Below are 17992 nucleotides of genomic sequence, written 5' to 3'. Positions count from 1 at the left end.
CCGGCTAGATGTATTATAAGTATGTATTTTGTAGAAAATGTAAATATTTTACATTTGTTGGCAAATGTATGAATTGATCAGAAGGTGGGTGGAAGCCAATTGGATACACGCCCTATCCCGCGTCAGGGGAGGAGGGCTTGAGCTCAACGCCTACTTGTCAAATAGGAGTTTCTCCTTTCGACTGTCAATTGAATGTCTATATTGGACGACGTGGACTACAACTTAGATTGACACAAGAATATACTGAGTTTTTCTGACCTAAATAATGGTTTGCTGTTACTCTTGAACAAGCTCTAACAAAATAGTTGCTAATTTAGGAATGCCATGCTCCTTTTCAACTACTAGTAACGTGCTAGCCAAGTTACTTCTTGAAAGAGCTGTAGTTAGCAAGTCAGCCAACACGTTATGATTTGGGAACACTAGCTAGCAAAACGTAGCTAACGTTTGCTAGCTAACGAGTTAGAGGACAGCACAGGCTAGTTGCTCACCCTAAAAATCAGTTTTTAGTTGGTTAAAGCTACTTTTTTTCCCGCTTGACACCAAGCAACTGGTTGTTGGTGGCTAACTAGTTAGCGCGTCGTTTTTATAAAGTAGTTTTACAGCTTCTTATGCTAGCTGGCTGACCTAGCCAACTAGCTAACGTTAAAGACATGGGATTACACCCGTTGGAGTTTAGCGAATGCTACCTGGACAGTCCCGTTTTCAGGGAGAAAATAAAGGCACACGAGGCAGAGTTGGACAAAACCAACAGATTTATCAAGGAACTGTACAAGGATGGAAAGAATCTCATCAATGCCACAAAACGTGAGTTTCTGCAGTTGAGTTTATTGCCCTGGAATGGTTAAATTGAGTTGCTGACTATCTGGCTAGTTTGCATAGGGAGAGACCTGTCGTCTCAAGTTTGCCTCTTGGACTGTGCAAGCAATATGGTTAAGGTTATAACGTCATGGCTCACTCTTTGCTTGCAATCAGCTGTATCCAATCGCCCTAAACTTTGTTTTATAGCTACCAAAAGTGTGTTTCTCTAAACAGCTGTGTTCAACATTTTGTACATGGACCAGTAGTCAGTTCTGGAAACAATGCCTTCATTATTCAATAAACTGGAACACATTGCTGACAGGTGAGGTCTGTCAACCCAATTTGTTGTGCATGAACTTGCAGAATCCCCAGATGTTAACATTCACCCATTGTCTAGAGGCCAGAACACGATTCATGTGTAGTACTTTGCATAAATGAAAAGGGTTTTCATTGAAAGAATTGAGGCAATAACCTATCCAAATAACTTATAGGTGTGTGACAAGGTTTGAAACATAAGTCGCAGTCATCATGGATTGATTTGTGAGCACACCTTCACCTGGGCAAATATCATAATCTCATGCTCTCTAGCCCAGTGGGTTGGGTCTGTCAAATTGGTCCGGTGCCTTGTAAACTCTGGTGTTATTTGTCACATCCACCGAATACAACAGGTGTAGACCTTACCGTAAAATGCTTATTTACAAGCCCTTAACCAACAATGCAGTTCAAGAAATATAGTTATATTTATTAAATAAACTTAAGTAACACAATAAAATAAGGCTATATACAGGAGGTACAGGTACAGAGTCAACGTGCAGGGGTTGCAGGTCAGTTGAGGCAATCAGCTACTTATTCATTGCTGGAACAAAGCCCTGAAGACACCACTGATATCTGTCATGCAAACCGGTTAACTTAATGTAGTCACTGATGTTAGCTGATTTAACTATATTGCTTTAGTGCAACTGTTGCAGTACTGTAGGAGGGTACTGCTTTTAGCCCACTGCAAGCCTCTGAGGTTTCCTTGTCATTCATAAGTCAAGGATTTCTAGCAAGGCATGCCAATGCATTTTTCATTACACTCGAAAGTACACCAGTGTTTTATATCTCCTTTTTCTAGGTGCAAAGAGATTGCATGTTCCATTTGGAAAAGCAAGAGAAGAAACAGAATATTTCTAAAAATAAAGAGTAACGTAACTTTCAGACGGGCCTCTGTTTTGCAGGCCATTTTGGGAGTTATCAGGGACCAACATGTGCAGCGGAACTCTCTGGGGCAGCCTCAGACGGACTGTTTGGAATAGAATTCCTCTGTTATTCACATTGCATGTGAGCTTTAATACAATGCAGAGTAGTGTAGCTGTAGGTAGCCCACACAATTGGTTGTTCAGGCCAGGAGAGATTGCTTGCTTTGACAATTGCTTGTCCCTTCCTAGTGTAACTGGTACTCTACTGGTCTCATTAGAAGCCAGTGATGCGCTTGTTAAGAGTTTATCGGTTCACTACAATCGGTGATGCAGCCCAGAATGGCTCAGATCAACCTCTTAACCTTCAGTGCAGCGGACTAAAAATAGTGTTTTTGATGTTAATTTGCAGTAGGCTACACTCCCACTGTAAGAAAATAAACATTGAGTTGTCTGTTTAGGCAGTAAGGATGCCATCGGAGAGCTCTGCTGCTGCACTTCATAACTGTAACAATAACATATATTTGATGTACCCTAGGTCTATTGTTATTCCAAAGAATTGAAGGTTCTAGAATGGAAAGGTGAGCTTGTTTTCATAATGCAGGCAGCACACACCCTCTGCCTCCACATGGAGCATCACCCTGCTAGGCTCGCTCTCTGCAGGGGTCTCTGTGGATGCATGTGTGGCAGGCATTGTGTTGAAGTGGGCCTATCTTGTGCTAGGAACATCGGGCTCTAAAATCTTATTTTTCTCAGTTTTGTTTCTCCAGGTTTCCGCTTTCCTAGTTTTCGCTCTAAAAATAACACCTAAGGAAATACATTTTTATTGGAAAGATAATTGGATGTTGTAAGTCCTCAACAATGCTTAAACCACACCAAGAGACTACTTTTGAGATCTGTGAAAAAATATAAGTGATTGATTATTTTTGGTGAAGTTACCTTCTATTGCAGGTGCGCACCAGGCAGAGAATGTTTTTTTTTAAATCAATGTTTCTGTAGCCCTTATGTTATTTCAGAATTTGCTAAACAAATGTCCACTGGATTGATGCAAATAATCATATCATTCTGCCAGAAAGGCATATGCTATGTTTTTAGTTAACATTTAATTGAAAAGGTTTGAGTCTTTCCATCTCTACCAGAAGACAGTTATCATTAGCCTCATTGCCTATAGTACGCTGTGTAGCCGTTGGCATACGCGTGCAAAATACAAATCACTGATTCAGTTTGTTCATGACTTATGATTAACTTGGGCAAATTAATACATGTTAAATACATTTAGTTTTCCTACTAAGTTAAACTTTTGGGTATTGTTGAAGTCTGGATTCTGAGTAGGCCCCTAGTAACAGGCTGTCTTTGGAAGACATTTGTTGAGATCAAAGACCATAAGCAGAGCAGATTTAATATCCTACTTGATGAAAGGGGGATAGATACCTAGTTGTACAATTGAATGCCTTCAACTGAAATGTGTCTAACGCATTTAACCCAACCCCTCTGAACCAGAGGGGTGCGGGGGGCTGCCTTAATCGACATCCGTCTTCAGCGTGTGACAACCCCTTTAGAATGTCAAATCAGTGAATAGGCTGTTTCATTTCATGGAAATAAACAGAAATAGGCTAGGTTATTAGTGTTGTAGAAGTCTACCAAATCATGACATTACTCAACTGCCAAGAGGCAGAGCAAAACGGCAGCAGGTAGCCTAGAGGTTAAAAGGTGTTGGGCCAGTAACAAAGGTTGCTGGCTTGAATCCCCGAGCTGACTCGGTGAAACATCTGTAGATGTCCTGTTGAGCAAGGCGTTTAACCCTAATTGCTCCTATAATTCAACCAGGATAAGGGCGTCTGCTAAATGACAAAAGATTTATAAAAACTTATGTGGCAGGCAGTTGGCTGTGCATCAACTTTGACTTGTAGGCCAAGCCTATTTCCTAATGTGCTTACTGTATATGGCTGCTCTACACTATAGCCTTAGCCTAGTTAGCTAGCTAGACACGTGATTGTAGTTGATACAAAGTGGGTTGAACAGAGGGTCAAGATCATCTTTGTCTGAGATCAAGAACAGCGTTTATTTTAGGTAGCAGTGTGTATCTGGTTTTATGTCCTTATTAAGCGATAAATAAGATGGGATTGGCGGAGTCTGTGCCCGTGTAAAGTGGCATGTGGTGTCTTTACTAGTCTCTTACACCTTTAAGCTGCTCCAGTATATACACTGTCAGCTTTGTGCACTCACTCACTTCTCTGCGTGAAGTCACAGCCATGAGCCAGCGCCAAGTTCTCATTACATTAACTTCGAACAACTGTTTAAGACACAGCAGAGCATCTACTGACAGCTGCTAGTGAGACAAATACATCATTCATCATTGTAGTTGTTGGTTAGCAAGCTAGCATTTTTTTATTTTATTGTTGCCATGTTAGCATTGATATGAAATGTCTATTCTTGACGATTTGACACAACTAGCTGAAATGAGTCACTTACGATTCACCACATGGCAGTTTCTCGTCATTGTTGGTAGCTATCTGGCCATCCAGAATCGCAACAACTCAAACTTCTGCCCCATTGAAGAGTGTGCATCGTTTTTGTGACGTTGTCAGCTAACCCATCTATAGTCCCTCACTAGCTATGTTTCCATTAACTTTTCCAGTTTCCATTTAATTTGTTTGTTGTTAATGACATTTAAAAAGTTTGCATAGAAAATAGATGTGACAATTGCTTGCTATGGTGAGATTCCATTTAACTATCTTGTCTGTTGATTAAAAACAGCTGGATGTAATGACATGACACCTTTATAAAAAATAATAATAATAAAAAAATAATCTCTCACAAGAACCAATTTTCAAATAAATGCACTGGTTGAAGTGTTTCCATTACACATTTAGGCAAATTGCGCATTAATAAGTTCTCATATCTGCCGTTTTTAGTTAAAAAACAAAAAATTGCGACATTGCTTTTGTCGAATATATACCATGGTCAATGGAAACCTGCCAACAGTTGAGATCAGAGTAAAATGTCTCAGCAATTGGCTGTACTTGTTTGACATTTATCTGAGGCCTTTTAGCCTCTTTGATTTTTTGGTTGACAAGAAAAAAGGCTTGGCTGGGATTCAGTGAGATCGTCATTTATCACTATTGAAATCAGACCATGTTGTTGACAGGAGGAATTGAATCGGGCTCTCTATGGCATATAATCCTCACGGCATGTGAGCCTCCCATCGGCTTCATGGCAACATTAAAAGCTATTTTGTGAAAGGGCAGATTCAGCATTACGCTAGTCTTCAGTAAACATCCAGAGATTTGGTGTCACTGCCTGTATACATATCATGTGATGAACTGTAGCCTGGTCCCAGATCTGTAGGAGTTGGCTATACAGCACAAACAGATCTGAAACCAGGCTAGATGAAGGCTGAGGTTTGTATAAGGTAGGGACTAGGGATGAGGAATGTTGCGCTGTCTCTTGGGCCAGTCACTGCTGTAGGATCTTCAAGAGCAAGACCCAGGGAATTCCACAAGTTCCAAGTTACTCTGGTCCAGCTTTGGCCCTAGGCCGCTCTTTTCAGTCCTACGCCTGAGGGGATGTCCCGCAACGGCAAGTCTTAGATTTTTGGGGGGGAAGGAAACGTGCAAACAGGGCCTTTGGCCAGGGAGCTAGCCTGTGACATGGAAGTGCCCACTAGAGGAGGGACAGGCCAGAGGATGTGCTCCTGTTTCAAGTGGTTTCCATAGGAAGTCTGCCCGCTCCTTACCCCCCTGTTACCCAACCCCAACTCAACATGTCAGTCACTTTTTTATTTTTTTACCCTTCATTATGTTAGGGTTTAGTCTCTCTCATTGGTCATAATTGAGAATGTCTGCTTTTCAAAGAACCTCCTGAAATCTTCATGGGAGCTTTGTCTTGTGAGAAGTATTACCCACTAAAACTCATTCTTGATTTCTGATAATGGTATCTTCTATTAGGGCTGGATGATATCTAATTGATGTTTTAGCACAATGTTCCAAATGCCTGTATGGCAAGAATCAAGGTTATTTGTTTGAATTTTTATGGGGGTTTGTCTTTTTGGTCTCTTTTGCTCCTTCACTACTGTGTGCACTGTGTACCTCCCCACTCACACACCAAGCACCTCCCCTGCCACACAACAATGAAAGAGCATATTCTTCTTCCTCTGACAACAAGCAGTTTCAACTCTATTTGCATTTCAGATTTGGTCCAACATAATCAGTCATATGGAAACTGAAACACAAGACATTATTTTACTGTAATAGAGGAGAACTTAAACTTTAAGGCCCTTTTTTTGTCTCAGCTCCCAAAATGTTGAGCAGACACTACTAAAATGGGGTGTGTCAATGAACATGATTTTGGAAAATGATGCTCAGTTTGTCGCACGCAGCATTGTGGTACCGCTAGCAGCATTTTAGACAGACTTATGCCTTCTAGATAAGCGTAGAAAGACACATTTATATAAGGCATTGGCAACTCGTTCTCATTCAGCGAAATGAGCATCTTATCCAAGTAAGCCTGTTCACTTTGTTTAGATCAAGTGGCTATGTTAGGAGGGTGTATTCATAAGTTATACCTTGTTAGCAAACAAATAGATCCAAGTTGGCAAGACTTTAAATATAAAGATTAGCTAGCTACTCACTAGCACAGGGGTTTGGCAACCCTAGTCCTGGAGTGCTGCAGACACTTCATGTTTTTGATTTAACTAACCCTAAAGACCAGGTGGGTTGAATTTAGACAATAGCTGAACTGATCAATTTGGTCAGGTGCAGTGGTGTAAAGTACTTGGTCATCCCTACTTCCTCTAATCTGGTGGACTCATTTAAACACAATTTACAAAGGAAGCATTTATGTTGGCGTGTGCCCCTGGCTGTAAAAAATAAAATTATAAAGGAAATTGTATCAAAAGCTATACATTTGATGTATAGCTGTTTTTACTTTCACTCAACTATGACAATTGAGCACTTTTCCACCTCTGGTCAGGTGTGGTGCCTAGTTGGAACAAAATCTGTCAGTACCTGTGGCACTCCAGGAACAGGGTTGCCTACCCCTGCACTAGCAGGTGGGCTTATGTTTGAGATGTGTTCATATTTTATAATGGCTGCTACCAGAAGTTGGTCATTGGTGGTTGTGTATGGTTCTGGTAAATTTAGTAACAAAGGGCATTTTCATAGATAAACTTGAGAACCAGAGCAATGATTATTGTAAAAAGCACTTTAAACTGTTTTTATAAAATAATGTAATTATTAGTGGGTATTAAGGTTGAAGGCTTATATTTTGCCTAGGTATAATTTAACAAACCCTAAATGCATAGATTATCCCAGGCTGTTTGAAATGCAGTGCATTGAGCATTAATTGCGCATCAAAGCTTACTTGGAGAACAAACAAAAAAAATATATTGTGAATAGCCCATAACTTTGAAAATATCAAGATATACACTGAGTGTCATGGAAAAGAGACTTTATTTTATTGATGTCACTTGTTAAATCCACTTCAATCAGTGTAAATGAACAGGAGGATACCTGTTTAAATAAGGATTTTTAAGCCATGAGACATGGATTGTGTATGTGTGCCATTCAGCGGGTTAATGGGCAAGACCAAAATATAAGTGCCTTTTTGATAGGGGTATGGTAGTAGGTGCCAGGCGCACCGGTTTGAGTGTCAAGAATTGCAACTCTGCTGGGTTTTTCATGCTCAACAGTTTCCCGTGTCAATGGTCCCCCACCCAAAGGACATCCAGCCAACTTGACAACTGTGGGAAGCATTGGAGTCAACATGGGCCAGCATCCCTGTGGAATGCATTTTGAGGCTGTTCTGAGGGCAAAAGGGGGTACAACTCAATATTAGGAAGGGGTTCCTAATGTTTTGTACATTTAGTGCAGGGGTGCCCAACCCTCTTCCTGGAGATCTACTGTCCTGTAGGTTCAGTCAACCCTAATTTAGCATATCTGATTCAGCCAGTTAAGATCTTGTTGAGCAGCTAATTAGTAGAATCAGGTATGTTAAATTAAGGTTGGACTGAACCCACAGGACGGTAGATATCCAGGAAGAGGGTCGGGCAGGCCTTACTTACTGTATATCATGAAGCGCCCATTAGTTATGATTTTTACACCATATCGCCCAGCCCTACCTCATATTCCTCTTTATATTTTTTTAGATGAGGACATTGAGGAAGGAAGTATCAAGCTGTCATGTGAAACTAAACCAGGCAATCAGTTTGTGGTGATGTGATGGGCGGGCTGTGTTCAGTCCACCATGGCAACAGCTCTGGTCAACTGATGACCTCACAAATTAAGATGTTTTGTCTTTTCCTTCCCCTACATAATTTCCCCTGTAAAAATCAACAAGCCAAGAGGTTTTGCAGCTTTTGCTGGGTGTTGGCAGGCAGGCCAGAGTGAGTGTACGGCCATGATTCGGTCTGGCAAGCTGCTCAGGCTCGCTCCCCTATAATTGAATTACTGATTCCGCCAAAGAGCCACATCACAATCTTTCATTAAAATCACATTAACACAGACGTGATGTCATGCAGGAGGAACTTTTTCCATCCGTCTAGTGCCGTTCTAAACGAAACACGAGGTTATTTTATGAAACTCATACCAGAGTACATTACCTGGGTTTGATCATGGTCATGACACTCAGGAGTCCCTTTCATTTTGCAGGTGTTTCAGTTTGCTGAAGGCTCCACCCTCCTTCCCTTTAGGGGCTCTGAACTCCTCTACCTTTTTTTGATGAATTGATTAAAACCAGTGTTTCAAATGCCTGACTCTGAAGGTTACCTTCAGGGTAAAACCAGATGGGCCATATCTGCTTGAAGCCTCTCGCATTAAAAAAAATGCAGAGGTCTAGATATGTGGACACAAGGACAGGGAATTCTCCCTCAGCCAATGCAACTAGTTTGACCAGTCAGAGTGAAAGCTAGAGTTCTCAGATGAAGATCCTGTCGTAGTTGTCGATTGGATGTACAGGGGCTGGGAGACAAAAGTAACTCCCAAGGAGCTCCTGGAATTCTTTGATAAATTACTCTACTGACTTTTTTTTTTTTTGGACATGTTTTGATGTTGAAGAACCCTGAGGGTAGAAATGAGGTAATGCTGCTGTTGTCATGAAGGGTAATACCATGGAAGATTGACGGGGGGGGGGGGGGACTGAACTCTAAACAAACTAGAGAGAGGGGGAATGAGGGTGTCCTCCAGAGAGGAAAATGGTTGTGCCTGTGAGTGGAACGGAGTAGAGCAGAGTGTGGCTTCTGACTGGAAAGATGGGCGAGTGGAACAGGAAGGATTGGGAAAGGCATGGCCGTGTAAACAGTTCGTTGGCCCGTGAGGCCCTGGGCCCAGCCGCTCTCTAGCTCTGCCTGCTGAGAACGGCAGTTAGTGGCACATCAGATAAGCTGGTTAACTCCTCGATCCTGTTTGTAGTATACCCCTCTGTAGTAATCATAACAAAGTACTCACAATGAACACAGCGTGCACTTTGTTGATAATTTACAACTAAATGTCAATGACTCTTCTACAGCAAAACATCTGATCCAAACAGGTATTTTAATGTATCAGTGGAGTAAGATTTGTGTTTGCTTTGGCTGTTCTAGTTGCTATTGTTTTGATACTTTCTACCCAAAAGGGTAAAGGAGTTGGGCTTTACTCTGTCTACTACAAGGACTAGACTAGTGGATAGTTATTTTTAAGTTGGTAGAGTTTAGAAAGTACAGTAGTTTGATTAGGCTGCAGCTACACAGTGGGCCAACCATTACAGTATCCAAAAGCTAGCTTACTTGGGAATACCGTCTCAGGAAATTCAGCTTTGCAAAATATCATGAATACATCTACTATGTCTGTGAGGCAAATGTATTAATGATTCACCCGCCCTGCTACAGTCTGAGGTTAGGTCACTTAATAAACACTTAAGATGCACTGAGCTATTTTTCAGCTTCGCCACCACCCTCCCCAGTTTCACTAGGCTGCTTATGTTTGCCACTGCTCCTTCAGAACAGCTGTGCATGGAGTGAGTCGCATTAGCAATCCAGGAAACTTTCAAAGGATGCGTAAAAACGCATATTAGTCCTACTAGCTTGTAGCTTCTCATGGCTTCATTGAATTCACTATGGGACTTTACGGACCTGAACTGGATTGGTTGGTGTGGTTATATTAACTCTGCTGCTCTGAGGGAAAACCATCACGTCATGAGCAACATGTTGTACACTAGTGTGGTACTGAAGGTCCAGCACAAACATGTGTAACCGGTTGCAGTGCACTGTGGGGTTGAATGAAGCATGAATACGCAGTCGGGATTATGCTGCTGAATGTTTATTAAGTGTAGGGCTGGGTGATATGGCTGGAATATTACATCACGGTATTTTTAGTTGTTGAATAATACAAGTTATACATTTGCTTCATGAGTAGTGAGTGATCCTAGGGTGGCATCACATACATTCAGTCTTTCTCCATTCTGATTTGTTTTATACTGTTCAATTCAACTTCAACCAAAACAAATTTATTTTATCATTTCTGCATTTCCTGCACTCCATTGTAGTGGTGGAAAAAGTACCCAATTGTCATACTTGAGTCATTTTCTATTAACATACATTTACTCAAGTGAAAGTCAGAGTAAAATACTACTTGAGTAAAAGTCAAAGTATTTGTTTTTAAATATATTTAATTATCAAAAGTAAATGTAATTGATCAAATGTACTTTAGTGTGTACTTAAATGTACTTTAATTTTAAATGTCAAATTACCTTATATTAAGCAAACCAGATGGCACCATTCTTTATTTTTTTAAATTTATGGATAACCAGGGACACACTCCAACAGTGACATAATTTACAAACAAAGTATTTGTGTTTAGTGAGTCCTCCAGACCAGAGGCAGCAGATGACCAGGGATGTTCTCTTGATAAGTGTGTGAATTGGACAATTTTCTTGTCCTGCTAAGCATTCAAAATGTAACAAGTACTTTTAGGCGTCAGGGGAAATGTATGGCGTAAACAGTACATTATTTTCTTTAGACATGTAGTGAAGTAAAAGTTGTTAAATGGTAAAGTACAGATGCCCCAAAAAATGACAAGTACTTTACACCACTGCTCAATTGAGAGAATTTCCACACTGCCACGTAGGGCTGCACGATATGTGCAGATCTAGGACTTATTTTTCACCAAATGTTGCAATTGCGATTTGACTTGAGAATTAGATAAACTGTTGGAATCACTGAAATAGAATGACTATTCTATAGTTAGAACGTAATAGTGGGCACTTTGAATACAGTGTTTGAGATGACAATTAATTCAAACGCTAGGAAGGAGTGACAGGGTAGGAACTTAAGTGTTTCCTGTCAGCTTTGGCTACATTGTAGGTTTTCTCTTAGCTACTTCATGTAGCTAACATATTCTTGTTTTGCATATTCCTCTTTGATTTAAAAGATACTGTTGCACAAACATGCTGATTTAAGTCTATGCCATCACTGGTATTATCAGGCTATATAGCCAATTACATTTGCTCTGACTCAGTAGCCAGCTAACTAGCGATTAGCATTAGTGACTAACACAATTTAGGCCTAATTTGCTAAGAATAGACAACCTAGCTGTTTGCAGATGTAAGAAACTAATAGTGTAATTTTATAGAACGCTTGTGAAAACGGCATCGCTATCAACATTGTTGCATGTCTCGTGGTCAAGGAACAACATGCGCTCCTTGAGTGACGGCAGGGCTAGGTCTGTGGGAAGTGGCATAGAGGGAGTGGAGGGGGATGACTCGAGTAGCAAAGTGAAGAATAAAAATGTATGTTTCACATGGCGTATCACATTTAACAGACCTAACATTCAAATACCGTTTATAGAAGGTAAAGTAAAAACTCAAATCGGTACGTGCATCAATACTGGTAGACCGTTAAATACGGTATACTGCCCAGCTCTGTGTGAACACAAACAGGCATCCATAGCACTTTGTTATATTCCACAGCACTTAAGCTACAGTAGAGCCTCTTTGAACATATCTCTTCCACTTTGTAGAGTCGGGTCTAGGCCTTAAAGTGTAGAGCAATTTCTGTGTTCTCTTGACGACTACACCTAGATTTGAACAGCGTAGCCTTTAAAGAGTACCCGGCCTTTGATCTTCTAGACTAGGCTGTATCTGACCAAGACCGAGGCCAGCAACAAACATTTAAAATGTCCCACCATTTGTACTTCAGTTGTCTTTCGCTCCAGGCTGGATGCTGATAGGTCAGTAATGCTGTACTGTAGACTAGAGCACCTCCTTGTTTTAATGTAACCAAAGAGGGAACGCTGGCTAGGAGGTGACGCAATACACTCCCAGAGCTGTAGCACTCCATTGTCCCCACCCGGCTTAATAGACACACACACACGGCAACAAGTGTTTGTCACATCGCTTGGCCCCTTCATGTTTTTCCTGTTAGAACTTGGCTCACTATCAGATTTAATGGAAGGTCGTGGCATCATGACTCACAAAGCCAAGCAGGGTCTCTGGTTTTTACACGGACAAGTGGTGGGGCTGGAAGTCGACAGTTCCCAGTTTAACTGAAATTATTTGCTAGTTTTTCTGAAACGCCTTTTAATTTTTAAAAGGCAGCATGGCTAGGACCAGGGACAGATGTATTTCCCTTAGGTGGAAGTTCGGGTGTTTTGGTATTTGTTCTGTCACTGTAGGATAACAGTTATCTCTGGGATCGAATAAATACAGACCTCTTGCCTGTCACATTTGTTGTTGCTACGCTGATGATATCTTATTGATATGTGCCGGCAGCTGCTCTGTGCAATTGTCTTGAAGTTATACACCCCGTGATACCACCAAACATATGCGGTTGCCAGATTTGTTTTTTCCACCATTTCGAGTACTACAAGTGATGTAAGAATGCTATGGTGAAGGGTGTTATGTAATGGTTGAGCTAGCTGCTTTCTTCCTGTCTCTGCTAGTACCCACTCCCTTCTGGGAGGGAAAGAGGAATATGAACGGAGGGAATGATTCAGTCAGTGACACCACTGTAGCTGTAACCAGAGTAAGAATCAATGGGACGGAGTCAAGGTGAGGACACACCACACATGGGGCTAATCAAGCCAATGTCAACTGAACGGTTGAATTCCAATGACATCACCCTCCCATGTGCATTCTCTTACTGTGTACCATGTCCTTGAACCCTCCCCCCTCACCAGAGAAAGAGGAGAGGAAACGGGACTTTCATGGAACAGTCCACATGGAATGGAAAGGAACAGGTCTGGAAAGTGTGAGAAACCAGTTGGCTGACCAAGTGGCCATTTTTAAGCACAGGGATATCTGAAGTACATCCATCCACACTATGCCCTTTGTGCCCTACTATACTTTATGTCATGATAGTAGAACTTGAGCTCATTATCATATCTAGAATTCAGTGTGGCCCACTTGGCTCATGTCTATCTCCCTCCACAGTGTCTTCCTCTGCTCAGCTGAGTACTTATCTGTTAAAGAATGCATTATTTTTTTACGGCTGTCCTTTGAACCTTTTTTAAAGGAACGCTTGCATGGGGAAGCATACACTTCTTTGGGATGTCATATCACATTATCCTATAGCCTATAATGGCCAAGGGCTGTCTTCCCCCACCAAACCATGTATTCTGTTAGTTAGCCTTCAGTGTCAGAGCGGCAGAAAGAAGACAAAGTTTAAAGGGATGTGTTCAATGCTTGGGCATCATATTACGTTAGCCTATTCTGTCAAAACCATGAGCTGTCTTCCCAACCACAAATTTAGATTTCTCCTAGTGACGTCAAATGAATTTAACACTGAATCAAGTGATTTCTCACTGCTGATGTGACACTGCTGTAACAATGGCGCCCTGACTTCTCCAGATAGTGTAGGCTGTGGAGACATTAACTTACGTTGTCGTGGCATGTTGTCAACATGTTTTCCTACATTAGTTAAAGGTGTTGGGGAGGAAAGGTTCAACTGTATCCAGAATGCAGTTTTTACACAATAGAAGGAAACCTCCAGATTTGTTGGAGAGACTCCGCCTCTGTTTACGCCTAGGCCTGTTATCTGGTAAGGGCTGCCACATACAGATGGGAGGCTTCACATGGTGTCCTAGTGTTTGATTTGCTTCAGGTTGCACAAATGAAGCGCTCGTTTAAAACCGCATCACCATGGCGTTGACATTTAGCCTAAGCCAGTTGAGCTAGCCAACCGGAGCTAAAGTACCTCGAGGAGCACATAATGTTGGCTAACAAAACAGATATACTGTAGCAATACCATGTTAATGAGGTGTGTCTATTGCATATGTCAAAAGGTAATTAGACACTGGCTCTTAGGTAGAATATCTCTTCATATATCCCTGGGGCTGAGACAAACACTGGCTCTGTTGCTTGTTGTGAATCTGGATCATCCTGTGCAACAGACAGCCACAGCACTGATGCCCGCTGTGGCACTGGCAGACTAGCCTAACTAACCTGTTGCTAGACCATCTGGATGGAATGCCCTCGGTGGGAGCTGGGAGTGACTAAGGATGAAAGCTGGTCAAACTAATCAGTGGGAACCTGATTACAAGGTGGTAATTCTGCTCAATGAGAGAGAGGAAGGACCGGCCATATTCAGAGATCTGGATCCTTCTAAGTGGTTTGGACTCACTCGAGTGCCACAGTTGCTAGAAAGCTAATTGCTATGTTCAGCATGGTATGTTTGCTAACAAAATAATGACCTGTCTGACTTGTTGGCCTGGCCATACCTCTGTTTTGGCAACACTGCATCGAGGCTATTAACCCATACTTTAATACCACAGTTCATATGTACATCACTGCGTCTACTGGATGATCGACTTGTTAGTCTGCTAGAAGGCGATGTTCACTGTACAGGAGACAAACAAGGAGCCTCCAGATAAAATCGGCTGCTGAACCTGTTATTTAACTTATTGTTATTTAATCTTAACGAATTGTAACTTTTGAGATTTGATCCTCTCAGTGTCGAAGTGTCTTTCTTGGTTGGTGGGTTTTGTCTGCAGCAGATGCTCAACCTGTGCCCTGGTGTGTTAGTAGTTAGGCACAAACAAGGCTGCAAAAATCTGTGGTCAGAGCTCTTGTTGAGCCTATCAGTCAGCTCATCTGAGGAAGGAAGCACACTGCTGCGGTTTTACATGCAATCATGTGTTTGTGCGAAGTGGTCTCTCCCCCTCCCTGTGTAATTTAGCCTAGTTGTAGTCACCCACCCCAAGAGGGGCTGTGATTTGATTATTACTCCATCAGAGACAGTATTTTGGGATGTCTGTCCCATTCCTTCTGACCCCACATCAGTGGTTAAACACTGGCATGAACACCACCAGTAAGGGAATTAGAGGACCTTTGGCATAGCAGGCTTGTGTCTAGGTGCTTATGAGTAGGCCTAACCATCCCATTGTTTCTCTACTCAAGTGTCTGTTGTCCAAAGCAAGGCATGGATTGGGTCCAACTTGAGACATCTCTAAGGATTTTAATTACGTCAGTCTAGGTGAGATAATTGACTTGGGCTTTTTTTTCCTGAGATGTTTCACTTTAAAATTTGTCAAACAAAAACCAGTAATTGCAAAGTTAACTGTACAACTCTGCACAAGGATAACTTGTCAATTTCCACTGAAACTCTTTCAAAAATGCATGTAGTTGCAAACTTTGCATCTGCACTGTTCTTCATCTGCTCTGTTAAAGTAAATGCGTTTTTGTGTAATGTTCAGTGGAAATTACTGTTCGGCCATATCAAGAATTTCATATCGAAAAGCTACAGAAGCTAATCTTAAATGTCTTTCATACACTCCACTATTGTCTAATAAAGAAAATGTATAACATGCATTGAATGTTAATATTGCAAAACTATCAAAATATATGATCATACACAGGGAATGTGACCAATATTTACAGTAATATACAAACACAATACTAAATTAGGATTTAAAAAAACAAAACAATTTGGACATTGACACTTAAACGGTTTCAAGTCAAGCTCCTCGTTAAGGCCATGAGACCGTGTTGGTACTGTGGATCCAGAAAGATTCCCTTTGAAGAAGTTTCTTTTCAATGTCCCCTCCCCAGCATGACATCTTGACCATTTCTATTCAATGTATCTCAGAACTAATAGGATGTCCAGCTTGTACAAAATGAGCAGCAACCAGAAGTTTTTTCATTTAGCCTCACTGTCCGTATATTGCTGCGGTGCTCACTGAGCCGTGTCTTAAGGCTTCTATAGGCTTTCCCTATGTAAGTCAGACCACGTATTTAAAAATGGGTTTCAGTTGTGGGTCAGTATCAATGTACCAGTGCTTCCTGATGTCCTTTCTGTTTTCCATGAGTTTGCCTACAACTCCAGCACCTGCAGTAAGTACCTGGATGTGCGTATGTTCTTCAGCTTTTGTAGCTGTACAAATAATCCATCCAAAGGGCTTTGACTTCTCAAACATGTCAGAAAGCCAACACTATGATGCCCTGTCACCTTATTAATTGAGCCACTTACAAAGATGAACCAGCGAGTTAAACTTAGTGGCTGCGTTGATGCAGAATTCTGTGTTTTTATGCCAGAAAAAAAATGAACGCATAAGTATCTTGCTGCGTTTTGTAAACGGGTATGTTAAATGCTTTTTATTGGGTTCCCGAGTGGCACAGCGGTCTAAGGCACTGCATCTCAGTGCTAGAAGCGTCACTACAGACCCTGGTTCGATTCCAGGCTATATCACAACCGGCCGTGACTAGGAGTCCTGTTGTGCGCTGCCCTATTGGCGTTGTTAGGGTTTGGCCAGGGTAGGCTGTCATTGTAAATAAGATTTTTTATTTACCAAGTTACATAGTTAAAATATATTTCTGCTCGGCATCAGACTCATTTCATGCTCCAGTTGTACTTTCCACTCGGGTAATAATTCACAAACGGACATTCTATCAGCAGATGGCGCTCTGACTGTGTAGCTACTTTTCTCCTGTACTTTTCTCGATGTAGCCAGCCTACTTTTCTCTGGTAAAATGAAAGAACTTTAAGCAAAACATTAGGAAATGTAGCTGGCTACATTCTTTCTATGATAAACATTAGAAATATAATGCCCATGCATAGTTGAACTAAATACCTCCATTATAAGCTCATTTACTTGTGGCTGCCAGCCAAATAATAGCTTTGCACAGCTGTCATCTGATGAAAATGGCTTGTTTTTCTTTCTGCCGAATGTGTTCCGCTTATGTATTTTCTGCGAAGGAAAACTATAGTTCCGTGTCCCTATTCAACCGGGGGTACTGCAGGAGTCTGTTAATATAAGTGCTTTTTTTTTATTTTTTTATTTTTATATCTTTTGAGTGTAGCTAGCAACAACATAATGTATTGTTTTATTATATACCTGTGGTACAGAAGAGGAGAATATCATCTTTCTAATGTCAACTTTATTTCTCAACTCCTAATATTGAGGAAATTACACTTGCTGGAGTATGACATAGGCTTTGAATAAGCACCCGCATATTGGCTACCAGTGTGGCAAGTGCCACTGGCTGCTGGTAAGCTTTCCTAAATTGGACATACATTTTTGCCAACACATGGCTAGCCTTTGTTTAAACAGCAGCTCTTAGCGAAAATGTGTTTGGAGTTACCCTTCTAGCTATTAGTCTGTTAACTCTTCTAGTTATAATGGAGGCACGTCAAAATAATGAAACTATCTACTAAAATGTTAATTACTTCTCCTTGCCATTATTATTCACCTGATATTGATAAGATGACATGATTTTAAAAAATTGCTAACGAATGATGTGGGTCGCTGGTTTGCCAGGAGGGGGTCCGTGGGCAAGAATTTTGAAGACCCCTGGCCTATTGCTAATCTGTCATGGTTTGATAACAGCTCAGGAGTGCATTGGCTTGTACTTTACTTTCTGCATATATTAATAGGCCGTCATCACTGAACTTTTCTAAGAACGACCATTACGTAACCTCACCAGTTTTTTTTTTTTTTTTTTAAAGGAAAGAAGCTAGCTTCCTGCAGGTGCTATTTTAAAGCAGGCCAAACTCAAAGAGCAAGTGCTCGTAAACAATGCTGCTGCAGAGTGCAGAAAGTATCCGTGTTTCCTGT

The 17992-nt window shown here is 41.3% G+C and overlaps 1 protein-coding gene across 2 annotated transcripts in view; it reads left to right on the top strand.

Annotated features, from left to right (window-relative positions):
- Nucleotides 1-133: 133 nt before the first annotated feature.
- Nucleotides 134-17992, top strand: part of LOC129841045 (rho GTPase-activating protein 10-like) — a 59361-nt gene continuing 41502 nt past the window's right edge. For both annotated transcript variants that reach the window (XM_055909159.1, XM_055909157.1), the window contains exon 1: nt 134-804. In XM_055909159.1, the coding sequence (XP_055765134.1) occupies nt 651-804 (154 nt within the window). In that variant the 5' untranslated portion in view covers nt 134-650. The remainder of the gene's footprint in view (nt 805-17992) is intronic.

This window comes from Salvelinus fontinalis, chromosome 42, assembly GCF_029448725.1.
Source record: "Salvelinus fontinalis isolate EN_2023a chromosome 42, ASM2944872v1, whole genome shotgun sequence".
Classification (NCBI taxonomy): Eukaryota; Metazoa; Chordata; class Actinopteri; order Salmoniformes; family Salmonidae; genus Salvelinus; species Salvelinus fontinalis.
Note: the sequence above shows the minus strand (reverse complement) of the source record. Positions and strands in the feature narration are given on the sequence as shown.